At 41.7% G+C, this 19,517-nt stretch overlaps 1 protein-coding gene across 9 annotated transcripts in view; it reads right to left on the reverse strand.

The window, feature by feature from the left end:
* Positions 1-19,517, reverse strand: part of OBSCN (obscurin, cytoskeletal calmodulin and titin-interacting RhoGEF) — a 277,846-nt gene that overhangs the window by 26,771 nt on the left and 231,558 nt on the right. For all 9 annotated transcript variants that reach the window (XM_061585960.1, XM_061585958.1, XM_061585965.1 and 6 more), the window contains 9 exons: positions 13,962-14,088; positions 12,917-13,053; positions 10,551-10,663; positions 8,520-8,688; positions 7,459-7,540; positions 7,107-7,307; positions 5,463-5,523; positions 4,755-4,832; positions 2,241-2,413 (listed from right to left, as the gene is read on the reverse strand). In XM_061585960.1, coding sequence (XP_061441944.1) covers positions 2,241-2,413; positions 4,755-4,832; positions 5,463-5,523; positions 7,107-7,307; positions 7,459-7,540; positions 8,520-8,688; positions 10,551-10,663; positions 12,917-13,053; positions 13,962-14,088 — 1,141 coding nt within the window. The remainder of the gene's footprint in view (positions 1-2,240; positions 2,414-4,754; positions 4,833-5,462; positions 5,524-7,106; positions 7,308-7,458; positions 7,541-8,519; positions 8,689-10,550; positions 10,664-12,916; positions 13,054-13,961; positions 14,089-19,517) is intronic.

A 19,517-nucleotide genomic window follows, 5' to 3' on the forward strand; every position in this document is an offset into this window, starting at 1 on the left:
ATGTTATAGCGAGGCGACGTTAAGTGAAGCAACGTTAAGCGGGGTATGCCTGTATAGACCAAGTCTTGACCAAGAGCATAAAAAAAAAAAATCCAGGATACCAAGCTTAAATAAATTATATAATCAGTCTAACATCACTTATACATATTTTATTATATGAAAGTGAAGTTCTATCTTACAGCATAAAAAGAGAAGAATACAAACATCCAAGCAGATGACAGTCACAAAACTCTAAAATACAGTAACTGAAATAAATAAAATAAAAAACTGAACATGTATCAAATTCACAAAACATAAGAAAAACCTTGCAAAAATCTGAACAGAGAGGAAAAGTGTGTACACCGCAAAAAAATCTTCATCCGTGTGAAGTGCGACCATAAGGTGTTGTAAAAGTGTTGTACCCCCTGTCTCTAAATGACTGAAAATGCCAAACACATTTCAACTGTTTGTCTTCTTCAGTGGCCTGTTTTGTTATACTTTCATACATGAGTTCATCCTATGCAAAACTGAAAATATTTTCTTTAGAATCTATCTATCTATCTATCTATCTATCTATCTATCTATCTATCTATCTATCTATCTATCTATCTATCTATCTATCTATCTATCTATCTATCTATCTATCTATCTATAACTGCCACCTTGGTAACAGCATTTGTATGTTAGCAGCTGATGAAGGCAGAAGCTGAAACATTTTGTTAATATAATAAAAACCTCTGTTTGGTTAATCACAATTACGTTCATATATATTTTTAGGTGATTAACGGAATCCTTATAGGGATCCAGAGCAAGCTTGAGTGAAGTTCTGTTGTTGCTTTCAAACTGTCTTTTATATATATATATATATATACATATATATATATATATATATATATACATATATATATATACATATATATATATATATATATATACATATACATATATATATATATACATATATATATACTATTCTATTCCGTTTGATTGAATTAGAACATCTTCTGCTTACCTAATTAAATCCAATTTTCATGCCTAGTTGTATAAAAAAAATCAAAAGTCAGTGTCGCCAATCGGCACAGGTTTCCAATTTTTTTTACTCATCTGTTGGCAACAATATGTAAAACATATAGCCATATCTCAAAAATATATACGTACACGTGTGCGTGTGTGTATTAAAAAAAACTTACAAATATGAAATTGTGGGACCCAACGGTCATGAATTCTTCCTATGAACTCATGTACAAGGTTCTGTTATTATATACTGCTTTTAATATTTCTTTAACCCTTTTTTAAAAAGATGTTTTTAAAGTTTTTTTTTAAATGTTTTTAACGTTGTTTTGTTTTAATGTATTTTAAGGTCTTTTTATGATGTTCTAAAGTGTTTTTAGGGTTTCTGCCTGCCGCCCTGGGCTCCTGCTGGGAGGAAGGGCGGGGTATAAATCAAATAATAAATAAATAATAATAAAAAATAACCAATGTCTCTTTAAACACCTGATCTTATAGCTATTAATCAGGTTCCTAACCCCATTCTATGCATTCTGCAAAGCCTTTCCCTGGCAACAATAACTAATACTCCATGCATACATAAATTAACCAACACCACACTCCGCACCCAACCGAAACAAAATGGAGAGACAGAACAGGCCCCGCAACCAAGCACGGTGAGTTCCAGGCAAATCAACCCGTTTGATACCACAAATCAGATATTGTACCACTTATTGAGACCAAACTAGAAAGGACAGGACCAGCTCCTGAGTTGTCCCGTGTCTGTTCTATTCATGCATGAAGCAGGAGGTGGAGGTAGGGACCTAGTTTTTACACCAAAGGGGTACGCACAGATGAGGAAAGCTAAACTCTCTGTTCCTAAACCTTCCTCTGTACACTTTGTCGCTTTAGGCACCCCTGCTCCTCATTCACTTCTGGTATTACTTCTGGTATCAGAGCCAGGCTAGAAGAAAAAGTGACCAGGGTGATTACGTATAAGGTGGGAGAGAACTCACATCCCTCAGCCACACAACCCCCCCCCTTTTTTCTGGTAATAATTATCTCCAGTTTAGACATCAATATGGCAGACACAACTAGAAAATGAAACACAATGAATACTTAAAAGTGCTTTATAAAAGCTAAGTTACCATCACCCTCATCGCCACCTCCCTAATTTTGTTCCACCATCTCTAGTTTGTTCTTCAGTTGACTTGAAACCCTAAATATATTGTCCATTTAAAACAAAGAAATACAGAGGAAAAGCGGTAATTTACCAGATATCTGATGCTGTTGAGACTGGTGATTGGGAGAGAATTTCAGGTGAAACAAATTCAGGTGTCCCATATTCGCTGTACTGAGGCCTTGATGGATTCATATATTGAGCAAAGCCAAAATCACAGATCTTAATTTCATCCTTGTCATCATAAACCATCAAGATGTTTGCAGGCTGCAGAAGTAGAAAGAGTGAAGAGCATTTGTGTAGAGAAGTCTGGGAATTATCAGCCATAAAGCAAGCAAGGCTATCCTCTTCCTTGCAGTGTCTGCCCATTCTGAAAGAGCACCCAAAATGGCTTCCTGCTCAGACTCTAGTCTTCAACTGGGTAAGGGGCCCTATCCTGCTTAAGCTTGCATGCAGGTGAGGCAATGGCCCTGCCAGGTGTTCTGAGACTTCCGAAAGCAGGATCAGCAGGCCTCCACAACCTAGGAATTAACCCCCCAAATTATGGGGTGGCATCTCAGTCGACACAGGGTGGGGATTTGGCTTTACATAAGAAATTGAAGTTGTGATGAGCTTTCTCTGTTTCATTTGAATCTTGGAGGTATGTGTTCCAGGGAATCTGAAGCTATTGGTTGAATCTCAAGAATATGGAAACTAATATTCTCTACTGAGGCCTTGTATCCCCGGATCTCTCTCCTAGGAATATCAGAAGATGCTTTATACTGAGGCTGCTTTCACACATGGCGCTAATAGCGCTAGTTTAACGGATTAAAAATCTAGCGCTTCGTTCCGGATTTCAAAAATCCCTTTCACACTGCAGTACCAATTTAGTGGCATTTCGCGCAATGGTCTTTCACGCAGCACTCTCACCTACCGCGGCCGTTAGAAGACTGCTTCTTTTCCCACCTTTTCTATTCAAAACCTCTGCTTGTTCCTTCTGCGTGGGGGGGGTTGAAAGAGGCGCGATGGCGATCAGCTGAGAGGCGCGGTAGCGCAGCAGCAGAGGCTCTGGTTGAGCACAAGCAGCAGCAGCACAGGCTGATCTCAGGAGCAGCTGGGATCAGCTGGGAGGCACGGCGGTGGTAGTGAAGCAGCGTGTGAAGGCTGCATGCTGGGACAGCTGTTGGTAAGGGCGGGAACGCACTGCATGCTGGGATGGCTGTCACATGAGCAGCGGCAGCTAGCGCAAAACTCCCGCAATCTTCCGGGTTCCCAGCCTGCTATCGGAATTTTTCTGGTATCATTTATTGCGGAAATTAGCGCTAAACTTCCACTACATTCCACCAGAATTCCGGAGCTACCCGTTATGTCGTGTGAAAGCTCAAATTTTATGCGCAATTTAACAGGAAATAACTCATCAGAATAACGGAATAAAGTGCAGTGTGAAAGCACCCTGAGTCAGACCATTGGTCCCTCTAGCTTAGTATTGTCTGCACTGACTGGTAGCAGCTGTCCAGGGTTTCAGTCTTCTCCAACCCTGTCTAGAGATGTCAGTGACTGAACCTGGGCCTTCCTGCATGCAAATCTCTTCCATTTATTTATTTAAGTCATTTCTATACCGCTTTATTATTTTGGAGACAAATCTCAAAGTGGTTTGCAACCTAGATTAGAACATTAAGCAAAACATCCCAAAATATTAAAAGAAAACATTAGAAATTCAGGCCAAATGTGAAAGACACATTCAAAACAGCATATTTAACAGAAAAATAAAAGTATTCTCTTAAGCATAAACATTACGAGTTATTTATTTATTTACTGTATTTATATACCGCCCCATAGCCAAAGCTCTCTGGGCGGTTTACAGCAACTAAAAACATTAAAAGCAAATATACAAATTTAAAACACATCTTTTAAAAACAATTTTAAAACACATGCTAAAATGCCTGGGAGAAGAGGAAAGTTTTGACCTGGCACCGAAAAGATAACAGTGTTGGAGCCAGGCGCACCTTGTCAGGGAGATCATTCCATAATTTGGGGGCCACCACTGAGAAGGCCCTCTCCCTTGTTGCCAGACTCCCAGCTTCCCTCGGAGTAGGCACCCGGAGGAGGGCCTTTGATGTTGAGCATAGTGTACGGGTGGATTTGTATCGGGAGAGGAGTTCCATCAGGTAAATTAAAAAATTAAAAAGTTAAAAGATCAAATACAAAAAAACAAACACCCAAAACGGCATCATTAGTAATTAATTAAAACAACTATACTAGCAGCTGCACCCCCCCAACAATCCATCTCAAATATGTCCTTAACAGTCCTCCATGTCTAAACCCCATTCTGATACTAGTGAGCTACAGTCCTACTCCTCTGCTCCTATCCTCCAGCACCCAGGTATTATCCTGATTCAACAGCTTCACCTCTCTTGGAGGGGTAATATCAGCCCCAAACTTTACAAAATGTTTGCAAAAATAATAACATGTTTGTCTTTCTGTGGGAATCTATATTCAAGATAGAGAATCTGCACATAGGTCAACAGAACAAATATCCAACCATGGTTTCATGGAATATTTCCTGCATTCTCTGAAGCAATTCACAATTATGCAGTGAACTGAAGATGGAGACCACTTTAAATGTTACCTTAATATCCAAGTGAAGCACTTTGCTCCTATGCAAGTATTCAATCCCTTCTAGAAGTTGTCTGATGTACAGCTTGACCTGTAAGTGAGGGGTAAACACAAACTTATCAGTAGATTTGCTTAGATGCCACATTGAAAAGTGTGTTTCTGATAAGGATGTGCTAGAATTCTGCCCACTTTGGATTTGGTAGAGAATTTTCCATTAATTTGCTTATCCTCAATAGTTAAGGATTGGATTTTAATGTAGCAAATTTCAGCAGCTGTCTGTGAACTACTTTTTTGTTTTTTTAGAAAAAATCTGCCTCTCTAAACATTGATTGTAGGAATAATAATTGATCAATATTTCTTTTTAAAATATTGACATTTTCATCAAAATATCAATATTTTTAAAGGATATTTTAACAGGAAATATTGGCATTTCCTTCAAAATATTGATATCCTCCTTACTATTTATCTATTATTATCTCTTTATATCAATATTTTTTCTGAGCAGAAAAAAACCCAGATTGGTAAAAGCAGTGGCTAGCTGATAAAGAATGAACTCGAATCAATGACAGCTTGTTAGTTCGACAGAACACTTTCAAATTGGCACCAACCAATGGATCCCACTCCTAGCTTCCGATTCCATAGTTATTATGAGATAGATCTATAGTCCCTTGACTTAAAATCTGATATTCTTCCCAAAAGAAACATGAGAAAGGAACATCACCTCTGCTTCAGTCACCACATTTTTCTTGAACAACCTTTCCAGGAGCTCTTCATTGGAGCATCTAACACGCTAAGGAATATGAAGCCCTTTATGTTGTGAAGCAATACACAGAAACTGACCAATTATTTTCTAGTTACCCTTTTTTAGGAATCCTTTCAGTCAAATAATCTTACAAAAGGAGAACAGAAGCTGACAGCTGGGCTGGCCCAAAACATTTCCTGAGTTGCTGTCATACATATTGGGGTGGGAGAACTCTTTAAAAGCAGGGAAGCCCTGTTTCCAAGAGCACTGTGAAACAAGCACTTGTTTCTTCATCACTGCGCAGAGGAGCAGTCCCTGCCACAGCCGGCAGACACTACTTCATCACACAGCAATGAAGAAAAAACCAAACTGGGTCTGCTTGCTCTCGCTGCAAGCAAAATGAAGGAAACCCAGTTTTTTGGAAAGCCCACCCCATGTGGATCCTTTCCAGAAGTCGGAGGGATCAGCACAGGGCAGGCATTACACACCTCCCTGTGCCCCCTCCTTTCAACCTCTGATTGAGAAGCTTGAAAGGAGGGGTGTGGGGAGGTTTGTAAAGCCCACCCTACACTGACCCTTTCGATCTCTGAACTGCAGTCCAAAAGAATTAGCACGGGGCAGGTTTTGTAAGTGCAAGAGATTTTGACCGATGGGCGGGGCAAGCCAGCTTTCAACCATATGATGTCATAATGATGTCATGTGATTGATAGGTGGATTGCCGTGCCCACCTGTCAAAGCTGGCTCACAGGGTGGGGGCAGATAAAGATCTGGCCCCCAGAACCAAAAAGGACAACTTTGCCTCTTCTCTGCACAAAACATTTTCCTCTATCAAATGTTACACAATACCCAGAATTCACCAGTTTTTGAACTGATAAAATATTATGAGCATGTTGCCTCTGGAAGGGAACGCAGCTCTTGGCCTGAAAAGGGTTCCAGACCCTCTGCTCTGTGCATAAATATTAAATTTGTATAAATCTGACTTCAGAAATAGCAATATTCAAAAACTACTAGGGAATATTCCAGTCTCCCAGGACACTCTAACTTTAAGGTGGCTATATATGTATATTTTTTAAAAAAAGGAACTTCAAAGGGACTCTACAACATGAAAGAAAAATATAGTCAGAGGTTCAGCAGTATCGCCCACGGCTTGAACTGGGATAGTGGGTTGGTTTGCTTTGAACATACTACATGTGTTAATTAGCTTACCAGTGCCTGAAGTTTGCATTATTTATCACCCACACATTTTTTTTGTGAATGGTCACAGTTAACGACATAATTGTCACTGTCTGCACTTCCTGCATTTCATTTCCCTCTGACTTCACTGTTCAGTCTTCAACTCTGCCACCACATGTCTTTATGCCATGAACGTGCAGTGGACTGCAGTTCACAAAATATTATGCCATAATAAATGTGTTAGCTTTTTAGGGGCCATGAAACTCTGTTGTTTGGCTTACTTTTAACAAATAACACCACCAAAAGCATATCTAGCATTGACAGAAATATTCTATAAATCTCTTTGTCGTTTTCAGATTTGACACTCGGATTCTTTACCACTCTTTCTAGCAAATGCTACCACAAGGTGGATAATATACATTCACCACTAGGATTTAGCAAAAAGGATACAGCTCCAAAATCAGAATCAAGGTTTTCCGTGTTTCAAATTCGTCCAGCAACTGAGTGATCCTATTATGAGACAGGTTGGCTAGAATATCCTTCTCCTGATAGGCCTGATCCCTTGTTTTCCTTCGCAGGGGTATAAATTTGGCTGCAAAAGAAACTCGATTGCCTTTGTGGACAACTCTCTTGAGAATTCCAAAGGAACCCCTGTGAAGAATTTAAAAAAAACTCAGATTGATTCAAATCTTTAATATAAGGCAGAAACAACGTTCCTATTCAGTTCTTCCCAGGCCTCAAACACCCACACACAACAATAATCATGACCTGAGTGGAATATCAAGTGAAAAATTATTTTTACCTTCCTATTTCTTGCTTAACCTCATAGAAAGAATGGAGTTTTCTTCTCTTGCTCTGTTTCTTTGCCCCTTGGCTTTTCTTATCTATAAACAATTCAAACAAGAACAAGTAAAATTATGGGTCTTCCTGCATGATCATGTTCTTGCACCAAGTGTCTTGTTTGTTGGGATGTGATTCAAAAATGAAATTAACAACAACAGGATCCTGCTCAGTAGGAAGTTTAGATTCCAAATATAGAAGTTCAAGAAACTATGCAGACTAGTGTAGAAACTCCTCACTCCTACGTACTTGGGACAATGGAGGGATTCTTCTAATTGAACCAAGAGCACCTCTCTCCTCTTGTTTATTGTACTAAATCAGGGTGTCATCCAGTTCCACCAGAAAAACTAGATTTGTAGAACATCCAGTTATTAAAGACTGTGGTCTTAGAATGAAAGTGGAGCAAAATTTGAACATATTTCATATGTGAGTCTCTTCCAGAGGTACCAGATAGAGTTGACTTCTCTTCAGATAGACCAGTGTTCTTCAGCCCAAAAGTTGTTGGGCTGCTACTCCCATTATTCTTAGCCATTCACTAAACTGACTGGGGATTATGGGAATTAGAGTCCAGCAACATCTAGGGACTCAAGGTTGAACACTGAACAATGATGCCATCATGAAGGGACACCTTTGTCTGGCTTTATGTTAGTTATAATAAAACAAGTCAGACCTGACTCAGCTCTCTTAATAATACAATAATAGCCTTATAAACTAGGCCAGCAATGATTATCTCTATATTTTATATGGTCACAAAGGAGTGACAGAGTTTCAGAATCACGTGTTCTGCAAACGTGTGCAACACAGGCACAACAGCCATTCTTTGTAAGGAAAAGCACATTTGGGAGGATGCAGTTTGAAGCAGAAAATTGGGCATGGGAGTCACGACTAGGCTTGAGGGCACTATGCTGTGCTAGCTCTTGCTGAGAGACCATGAGACAGAGTGGGCTACCAATAAATAAGAAAGAGCTAATGAAAGAGACACATACAAGTAGAGCAAGAAGCAGATCACACATATGTAGTTACCTTCTTGGACCATGAGTTCAGCTTTGCATAAGACCTCCCCTCCTGTGTTTTTAGCAATGCAAGTATAGACACCACCATCTTCAGGTCGAGTGTTGTACAAAACCAAAGAATATCTTGTCTCTTCATTGAACTGATGGACTCTTTCACTATCTATCAACAAGGAAATACCCTGAAAGGGTGAGAGAATATCTCAGTGCTTGAATGGCTACAGAGAAGGGCAGATCAACTTAACCCAGCACTATTTAGGTAAACAAAATCTAGCACCCAGTCCATCAGATCCAAGACCATCTCCTGGACAAACCCCATCCAAATGAGTGGGACATACATATGATAATGTTTCATTAAGGGTTTGAACAACAGCATAACAAATCATAATAAGGACAAGAATCGGGGCATTCACCCTCATGGAAGAAAATACAATTTAGGGAAACATAAACTATGCACAAATGAGCCTTGAGTTACTTTCACAGGACAAATATGGCTATGTGAATTGACCATAAGGGTGCTGTAGAATTACAACATGTTTAGGAAGTAGAATGCAATATTCATCAGGGCCATGGAAGTAATGCAAATTATGCTCATTAAGCTATATCCCCCCTCTAGGATGCACACCTTAACATGGTGAGGGGGTTTGGGAGTGTCAAAGAAGCTGAGAGCAATGCCGTCAGGAGTCTAGACTTAGACGCTAGACTCCTAGCAGGGGCACCTAAGGCAGAATGGTCAAAGCTGAGACACCAGACTAAGATGCATCCAAACTCAGAGGAAGGCAATGGTAAACCACCTCTGAATACCTCTTACCACAAAAACCCTATGAACAGAGTATCCAAAATGCAACACGAGATAGTGCTGGAAGATGAGACCCCAAGGTTGGAAGGCACTCACCAAGCTACTGGGAAGAACGAAGAACAAGTATGAGTAGAGCTATGACTAATGAGGCAGCTGCGTCAAAGCCGAAAGGAAGCCCAGAGGCTGATGCTCATAGATGTGAAAGGAGAGTCCGGAGTTGTATGACACACACAACAGGAACATGGAATGTGAGAAGCCACAGACCTGAACTCACAAGCTCTGAACAGGGTAGTTCATGACAGATGCTACTGGAGGTCGCTGATTCATAGCGTCGCCATAAGTCGTGATTGACTTGGAGGCACATAACAACAAACAAAAGCTATATCCATCTGCAGATATCTATGGGTATTTGTGAATTGCTAAAAACAAGAGATGCTGAGGCTTCTTTCTACCCAGAACCTATTGACCTGTGCCATGGAAGTCCTCTTCCTCTGAGCCACAGGTTTATTAGGACTGGCAGTTGTTGCTGTGCAGTGAGAGGAAAAGCACCCTGCATGTGCTCAGAGGTATTTTCCTTTACGATTCCCTCAAAATACCAGAGCAGAGCCCTGGAATGGAAAGGAAGTCCTAGGCTAGAGCCCTGGCTCATATTAAAGCCTTGTCTCTGATTCTCCTGTTCCTGATGTATTTTCTTTAGGGTTTAGCAGTTCCATGCCCATGTTCTGACATTCCAATATCCTTTCAGTTTCACTGCATTTGAATTCCAGCAGGAATTGCAGATTTTGGAATGTCAATACTGATTTTTTAAAGGGTTTTAAAAGTAAATATATAAAAAACACTTGTGCAATTCCAGAGAATTAAAAAATAAAAAATAAACAAAAACTTCTTAATTTGAATTTTTTGAACTGCAAATTTCCAGAAATCCACCTCCACAAGGTGTTTGAATTCCAACATTTTGAGCTCAACTCTGGAAAGCCCATTTTGGTAAAGCAGAACTTCAAAATCCAGTGAGGAATCTGGCAGAGGAGGAAACTGTAAGTATCCCTAATTTACTTTGTGATTCTCAGTACTCCACCACTGAAACAGAAGCTGCATTTTTCAGCTTTCACTACATGCATGGAGTATCATTTTTCTGTCCACGGATTCATAAAAAAGAACCATAGCCGAACCCTCCTTGTCCTCTGTACATTTGATTGATCTCCTTTCCTTCATTTACATCTCTGTCTGGGAATATCTGCTACCTACCTTAAACCATGCAACGGTTGGCTGAGGATCTCCTTCAATAACGGCATGAAACTTTGCCATCTCCCCACCCCGGACCTGCACATCCTCAATTGTCACCTGCATGTATGGTGGGCCTGATGGGACAAAAATGTGAGGTTTACTTGAAGAATGTTCAGTGGTTTCAAAAAGAATAATCTGGGAAACAAGAGTGGACGAGAAACAAATCACAGTTGCGATCAAGTTTTGCATGCTTCTCTGAAGATGTTTTCCAAGACAATTGTGCTCCCAGGATCAGGCCTGAGGAAACTTTGGCCCTCCAGATGTGGTCTGACTCCAACTTCCATCAGACCCAGCCGGCATGGTCAGTGGTAACAGATGATGGGAGATGGAGTCTTATAACACCTGGAAGGCTAAAGGTTTCCCAGTCCTGTGCTAGATATTAGAGACAAGACAACTGCCTAAATCTCGTGTACATGCTAACTCTTGCCATTTTTCTGTTCTAGATGACTGGTCAGGAGCTTTTAGCTGCCATAATACAGTGCTTTCCAGATTCTGCACTTTTACATCAGTGTTTCTTATGCTTTATGACCTCAGTCCCCCACTTTTAAAGTCATTCTGCTTCTGGATTGTCCCTCAAACAACCCATCACCACCTGTTCCACAGGTGAATATGTGGAGATTCTTATATGCAGTTCTGTAGGGTTGGGGAACGTTTCCAACAATAGCATTAGAAACAGTAGAAAAGGGCATCTTTGACAACTCAAAAAACTACAGACAGGGAATACCATGGGAACAAAGCAACAATTCCTAAATCCGGCTTAGATGATAGGATAAGGAGGGGAGCAATTTCCCATATAAATCTGACATGGATCCTTTGCTAGGCAGCATTCAAACTATCTGTGTCTTGGGGGGGATGGTGGATGGAAGCCCCCACCTGACTCAGAAGTCTATTTCTTCCTCATATTTTGCATACTCCATCATTTGACCACTTTGGGACTGGAAATAGTTCACTGTCTCTTTAAGAACTGTTTTAAATGTTGTTAGTCATAACTGGCTGGAGCCAGGCAGCAAATCTTGGTGACTGGAAACAAGTCCTCAGTAGGGATGGGATTCCTTGGCTGGTGCCAGTGTGAAAGCATTCCGTCAACCTAACAAGCCAGTATTAATTCAAAGTTTCTTCTTCATCCACTAGCTGCTGCTTTTACTGACCTGTTTTTTTCCCCTTGCAAAAAATATTGGTATTAATATCGATAATTTTAAAGGAAATGTCGACAAATGAAAGGAAATATTGATAAAATTATTGTTCTTAATACTGATATTTTAGAGGCAGATTTTGTTTTTAAAAAAATCCATTTTTGAAAATAGCCGTGGAAAATTGCTGCATAAAAATCTGATCTGTAGCTATACAGACTAAGTGGGCTCCTGCTGGAAGGAAGAGCGGGATATAAATCTAACAACAACAACAAGAAGAAGAATAAAATACCTTCTCCCAGGCATTTTAGCATGTGTTTTTAAATTGTTTTTTTTTAAGTGTTTTTAAATTTGTATATTTGTTTTTAATGTTTTTAACTGTTGTAAACTGCTAAGAGAGCTTCGGCTATGGGGTGGTATACAAATGTAATAATAACAACAATAGCAATAGAACAACAACAATAATAATAATAAAAGTGAATTAACAGAAAATTCAGTACAAAATCCAAATTGGGCAGAATTCTAGCACACTTCGTAGTCCTAACTTTGTAGTCTTATGTCTAGCAGTGTCCTATCTTTATAAAAAATAATAAAATGCTTTCTTTGGCATCAGAAGTCCAGCAATCTCACATAAACCGAACAGCACAAGAACCACTGCTTCAGATACCTTCATCCAATTCCATGAGATACGTGCACTGCACAAGTATAAGCCATTCCAAAAGATGCAGTGATCATTTTGCAGCCGGAAAGCCTGGGATTTCCTGTCTCACTCGTAAAATTATAGGATGAGCCTTAACTTAACTCCAAGAGAGTGCCTTAACTATTGCATGTTTAGCCACGCAACAATCACAGTGGCCACAGTAATGAGAGACAATTGTGTCTACGGTTGAAGCCAGATAGACTATTGAGGTGGTGGGGGAGGGGGGAACTGGCATGCCCTGACCTTAATCAGGGTGTCTCAAGATTTTTGTTTCCTGAACGACGGAGTGAAAGCCCTCCACTGACTTGTAGAGAAAAAGGGCTTGATTGCAAAGTCAAAAGTACCCCGATGTTGTGTTTGCAGAACACATCGCCTAATAATGTTTCAAATGTTAAATTCTGGGGGGAAATGAAATCCAGAATTTGAAGGCCCACTAAATTATTGGCAAAATTGTTTCATCTCCACTCCTGGCAAGAGTATGTAACAGGCTGACTTACTTATTGCACTCTTCTCCACCGTTTTATAGACACAGGTTCCCTCCATGGTCTGAACATAAACTTGCATCTGAACATCTGAGATGCCCTCTGCCCCATCAGTCCTGAGCCGCTCTGCTCCAGGCATGACCTGAGGGGTTCTTAAGTATTAAACAAACAAGAAAAGTCACAATGAACACAGAATTTGTAAGATACAATTAGCAAGCTCTAAGCAGGCCACAATGTTACTTTTTATCCTCCCTACTACTGTGGGTGGGATAGCCCAAGACACCCCTCATATCCACTGGAAGACTCTTCATCACTTGATCAGTGCCAATGAAATGGAAGACAAGGCAGGAGCACATCTGACTGCAGTCTTGTAAATTGAAAATTGCCAATGAGGGGAAGTTTTGTTGACCCAGATGAAAATGTGTGTGAAAAAAGTTATTCATTTCAACTCAACCCAAACGTCTCTCCTTCCTGCTAAAGTCTTATGAGTGCTAGACATTAAAGATACTACTATACATTATTTATACTATATAACGTAGGATTAACATACTAGGAATTGTATCATGTCAGAATGCAGTTTGGGAATTGAATGAATAAAAGGTAATGTAAAAAAAAAACCCTACCCACATACCCCCCCCAATCTCTCCCTGTATATAGACAACTGAGTACATCAGGGAGAAAACTAGACTTGAACCATTCTTTCAGACAACCTCATTTTCCATAGTTAGGTAATTTTGATGCTGACAAGTATTAAATTCTATCAGATATGGCTGAACTACAACTCCCATCACCCCTAGCCATTGTCCATGCTTGCTGGGGTTGATGAGAGTTGTACTTCAGCAACCTCTGGAGGGCCAAAGTTTCCCCACTCAAGTGTTATGTGATCTACTGCCCACATTCTGAAATGATTCCTTTTGGAAAACCAGTAACACAATTCTTTTGCATGTATCGAGCAGCCTTTAGTCCAAATCACCCAGACACAAAGTAGGAACTGGATGGCAGGATACTTTACCTGCATGACTTTCAGGGGTTCAGTGTTTGAATTGCTCAAGGAAGTTACCTTGTAATGGGAACGGTGTGTTCATGAATCCCATCATCTTCAAGAATTGTGTCTTTTTGAGCGATGCTTGGACTGGGCAATATTTTACTTCTCTCTGGAATTTTGCCAATAGTTTCCTGTTGTTCAGCTAGCCGTGAAAATAAAGATGGTTAGGTTGTGTAATCAGGGCTGAGATAGAGGAAAAACAAGAGAGCGTCCACTAGTAGCAATGTCAACCCCCTGGTTTGTTCTTTCTTTTTTGGAAGTCCCCTCAAGCCATGAACAGATAGGGTAGACATTCTTTTAAAGAAATCCGTTTTAAACAAATGTCTTAAAAATGGGCTCCTTTCCCAAATGCAGTGGTAAAATGTACGTGAAAGGTCCCCAGACTGCAACCTATTACTTTTTACCAGGCTTCCAAGTGCATCAGTATCACCCTCAACCTGGGATCTAGAATTTCTTAGGATCAGCTTGCGATTTTCCTACCCAAATCAATACAATTTGAGAAATGTGCCTCTTCACCAGGGATGGTCAGCTCATGGTCAAATGTACACGATCCAAGTGCTGCAATCTCAGCATGCAGTTTCACAAGGGATCCTGGAGCACATTTCTACAGTTGTACACGGCTGCACTGAAGTCCCTAACGGACTGCCCTGGTTGCTTGCGGAACTGGGCTGCCCTAGTAATTCTTACCCCAGACAATAGGTCTTGGGAATCACAGCTTGAAAGCAGGCTCAGTGGCCACTGGACAGATGAGTAGCCTGGTGGGGACTTCAGACTTGTGAAACTGAAAGTATCCGGATGATGACACTACACATGGTTTTTCTCGCAAAGGAAAGCGATCGTCTCTTGGAAGCTCCAGCCGGGAAACAATTAGGCCAGTTTCAAGCATTGAGTGTAGCAGAAAAAAAGCATTTGTGCAATCCTATGCATGTGCTGCTTTTGCACACCAGGACTCTATGTCCCCAGCGAACACGGCTCCAGGATTTCAAATGCTATATACATATAGGTCAGGTGCACAGAGTAGGTGCCTTTCAAATCAATCCAGCTGGGGGAGTGCCAATGCAGGTTAAAACTGGAGTGCGGACGCCCCCCCATCCCACATTTAGATTTCATCTCTCACTCTTCAGCTATTGACAGGGATCAGGTGAGAAGGAAAAGATTTTGATGTTGTGCAAAGTGCACAATTGGAGCTCCTTCCTCTGTAAGATCTGTTGCAAGAAGATCAAGGCCAAGAGGAAAATATATCAATAGTGTGTGTGGGTCTGGCCCTACCCGCTACTGGAATGTGCCCCCCTGGAAGCTTTCCACTGGGACAATGTAGCCCCTCCCCTGAGCCCAAAATAACTTCTTCATGCCTGGGTTAAGATGTTTTCACGCAGTAGCATCACATTTAAATTTGATATCAGATATACGTCATCCACAAGATTCCCAAACATGTACTACTGAAATATTTGTCTACTTGTTCATGTCCAAAGGACATCAGTTGAGAAAAGGGACAGTCGTTAAAGGCAAAATATTTATTCCATAAAAAAAATTATAAGGAAGACCAAGAGTGTGTTCATGAGCACTATTAGTTAGCCTATATACACTAAATGCAGTTTAGCTTCTATACTGAATGTCATAACATTTGCAGCAAAATACTGCACAGTGTGAAAAGGTAATGCACACCTCTAAAACTTGGGGATATGTGATATTGGCCCACACTGTCTTAGCACATGTTTACCACATGCCCTTAACTATTTAGAGACATGCATGCCTTCTGTGTATCTTATGGTGCTGTACCCTGCTAACACCTGTATACACACATCAAGTTTGTTTTTCCTTCTGAAGTGTGAACGGGCCCTCAGTGAGGCCCTAATAGGTCTATATTCCTAGCTTAGCAAACTGAGTGCAACCTGAAAGTGTCCCTGTAGCATCACTCTGGACTAAGAACAGTTAGGCTAACATCATACAGAGGTTAGACACAAACACTAATAGGATAAAGAATGAAAGGACTGCATGTACGCAGACCTCTTCATGCTCCATTTGTAAATAGATTTCTTTGAAAAGCACACCTTGCTGTGGTTTTATGGGAGGCAATTTTCTTGTCCCCACCCTTGCCCTAGAGGCGAACAGAGATAGTCATTCCCCGTTCTTTGTCCCCAGTATGTTGCAATCAGCACTGCCTTTAGCTGGATTGAAAACAGATATTGGCAGGTGGCAGTAATAAAACATTCTGTGGACTCAGACCTTTGTTGAACTTTGTGCAAGGCTGGCATCTGTACAGGTTCACATATTCAAAAACAAAGGTGGGACCAAGCTAGCCACAGTTTCAGCCACAAAACTCTTCACATTTTGACCTCTCTCTTTTTTTAATTCTTAGAACAGAAATGTCTGAGAACTTCATTTCTGTCGGCAGAATGCTTGGGTCTCTTTTGGGTCTCTGTTCTTCCAATCCTGGCTCAGGCAAGCAGAGCTTTGAACTGGATGCTGGGTTTGTGAGCTACCATGAGCAGGCCTAGCTTCCATTTCGTGTAGCCTGAAGGCACGGAATCAAGGCCACAGAGACAGCTGGCCTTCCCTCTTGTGGCCAGAGAAAGCGATGCTGGTGGTAACAGGGCATCCATGAGATTCTGCAGAGATGCCTTTTATCTCCTTATCTGCACGTTCGAGTGAGGCCCCGACAGACTTCTCCAGCTCTGATCGTGGCAAGGCATCCCTTATAGCTTTTCCCTCTTCAGTGTGAAAAGAAAAAGTTTAGCATCAAGTCAGCCCACTTCACATCATTCAGCTCAGAAAATCATAACTAGAGGTGTGCCAGTCATTCATAAGTTTGCTTTAACCTTCCAGGCTACCTAACTAATGTATATGTATGGGGTCGAAAATGCTATACTCATATTCTATCAGAATACATTATGGAAATTAGAAAGCATTAGCATCCATCAGGAGTTGATAGTGCTATCACAGCATGCTTTCACTCCTTCATAAAAACAGATTTTTGTGAATGGGGAGGGCCTGTAGTGGCTGGTGCCCTTTGGGACTGGTGAAGCAGAAGGTGGCGCCAAAGCCACCAGGCAGAGCCAACTTATTCTAGTTTTGTCCCCATCCTCCTTCCAGCTGGGGGCAACACGGATACTAAGGAGGAGGTAGCTGGAGGGCAGTGCCACCCCCTGGGCCGGTTGTAGGTGAGAGGGCAGGCAGGTGGGCATATGGAGGCTAGAGGGACAATGCCCCATTTGCCCTAATGGACCTATCTCCACTGGGGAGGGGAGAACTAGGATAACAGAGAGCAAAAAAGGAGCTGGAAATTACAGGAGCATTATTTTTAAATAGGGCCAGGGTCTCTAGTACAGAGGTAAAGGCAGAAAGGAGTGCACAGCAGAGATATTACACAGCTCTCACTCACTGGAAGCCTCAGCCAAATAAGCACTATTCCTTGTGCTTTTAGCATACACTGCCATCAAAAGGATTAGATACTTATTCTCGTAATTTTAACAAAAGCCGACATTCGCAAATTTCAAAAAGATGCAGCGGGTTCCATATTTTGTATTATGATCATGGCCTTGCAAATGTTTAGATCCTACAGTTTAAGACTTACAATCTTAAGAATGTTGCATCTAAAGGGGTGATCTTTATGCTGAGCAGCAGGAATAGCTCTGAGTATGTGGCTATAAGCAGGTGTTAACAAAACAATTGCACCAATATGTAAAGCGCTGATGTTCAAACTTTTTCAAAATCTGAGGTTTGCCAAGGGACAGCCACTCAAGAAATATGGAGATCAGAGGTACATGGCTCTAACCTTCTACATCTAAGGACAGGCTCCCAGGAAGCAAACATTTATTATTTCTTTTTTCATTTATTAAATGTCTATCCCGCCCATATCTCCGCCCAGAATGAAGAATGTCAGGTTGCCCTAGGATGGGCCTCAACCTGGATGACCAAATCAACAGGCGGGTGGCAGGGATGGGCCCCAAAGGCCTTAGGAGGAACTGAATGGGGAAAAGGTAAAATGTATGTGAAATACAGAAAATCCCCACCCTCCAAGTGACTGCACATCATCATAAGAACATAAGAACATAAGAACATAAGAACATAAGAAGAGCCTGCTGGATCAGGCCAGTGGCCCATCTAGTCCAGCATCCTGTTCTCACAGTGGCCAACCAGGTGCCTGGGGGAAGCCCGCAAGCAGGACCCGAGTGCAAGAACACTCTCCCCTCCTGAGGCTTCCGGCAACTGGTTTTCAGAAGCATGCTGCCTCTGACTAAGGTGGCAGAGCACAGCCATCATGGCTAGTAGCCATTGATAGCCCTGTCCTCCATGAATTTGTCTAATCTTCTTTTAAAGCCATCCAAGCTGGTGGCCATTACCGCATCTTGGTGGGAGCAAATTCCATAGTTTAACTATGCGCTGAGTAAAGAAGTACTTCCTTTTGTCTGTCCTGAATCTTCCAACATTCAGCTTCGTTGAATGTCCACGAGTTCTAGTATTATGAGAGAGGGAGAAGAACTTTTCTCTATCCACTTTCTCAATACCATGCATAATTTTATACACTTCTATCATGTCTCCTCTGACCCGCCTTTTCTCTAAACTAAAAAGCCCCAAATGCTGCAACCTTTCCTCGTAAGGGAGTCGCTCCATCCCCTTGATCATTCTGGTTGCCCTCTTCTGAACCTTTTCCAACTCTATAATATCCTTTTTGAGATGAAGCGACCAGAACTGTACACAGTATTCCAAATGCGGCCGCACCATAGATTTATAGAACGGCATTATGATATCGGCTGTTTTATTTTCAATACCTTTCCTAATTATTGCTAGCATGGAATTTGCCTTTTTCACAGCTGCCGCACACTGGGTCGACATTTTCATCGTGCTGTCCACTACAACCCCGAGGTCTCTCTCCTGGTCGGTCACCGCCAGTTCAGACCCCATGAGCGTATATGTGAAATTCAGGTTTTTTGCTCCAATATGCATAATTGACCTGAAGTTCAATGGGGTGAGTTTACCCCTGAAGGACCAGGTCCGCAGCCTTGGGGTTGTACTTGACTCCAGGCTGTCCATGGAGGCTCAGATTTCGGCAGTGAGCCGGGCAGCCTGGTATCAACTACACCTCATACGAAGGCTGCAACCCTACCTTCCTGCTCATCAGCTCCCCCTGGTAGTACACGCCCTGGTCACCTCTCGTTTGGACTACAGTAATGCGCTGTACGTGGGGTTACCCTTGAAAACGGTCCGGAAATTACAACTGATACAAAATGCGGCGGCTCGACTACTTACGAATAGTCGCCGCCGGGATCACATCACACCAGTGTTGTTCGATCTACACTGGCTTCCAGTTGTTTTCCGGGCCCAATTCAAGGTGTTGGTATTAACCTTTAAATCCCTATACGGTCTCGGCCCAGTTTATCTTATGGAGCGCCTTCAACGCCACCAATTATGCCGCCCGACAAGATCAGCCACTCAAGGCCTTCTCTCAATTCCGCCGACAAAAACAGCTAGATTGGCGGGTACAAGAGAGAGGGCATTCTCAGTGGTGGCCCCCACTCTCTGGAACTCCCTCCCACAAGATCTCTGGCACGCCTCTTCCCTAAATGTATT

This window comes from Rhineura floridana, chromosome 10 (assembly GCF_030035675.1).
Source record: "Rhineura floridana isolate rRhiFlo1 chromosome 10, rRhiFlo1.hap2, whole genome shotgun sequence".
Classification (NCBI taxonomy): Eukaryota; Metazoa; Chordata; class Lepidosauria; order Squamata; family Rhineuridae; genus Rhineura; species Rhineura floridana.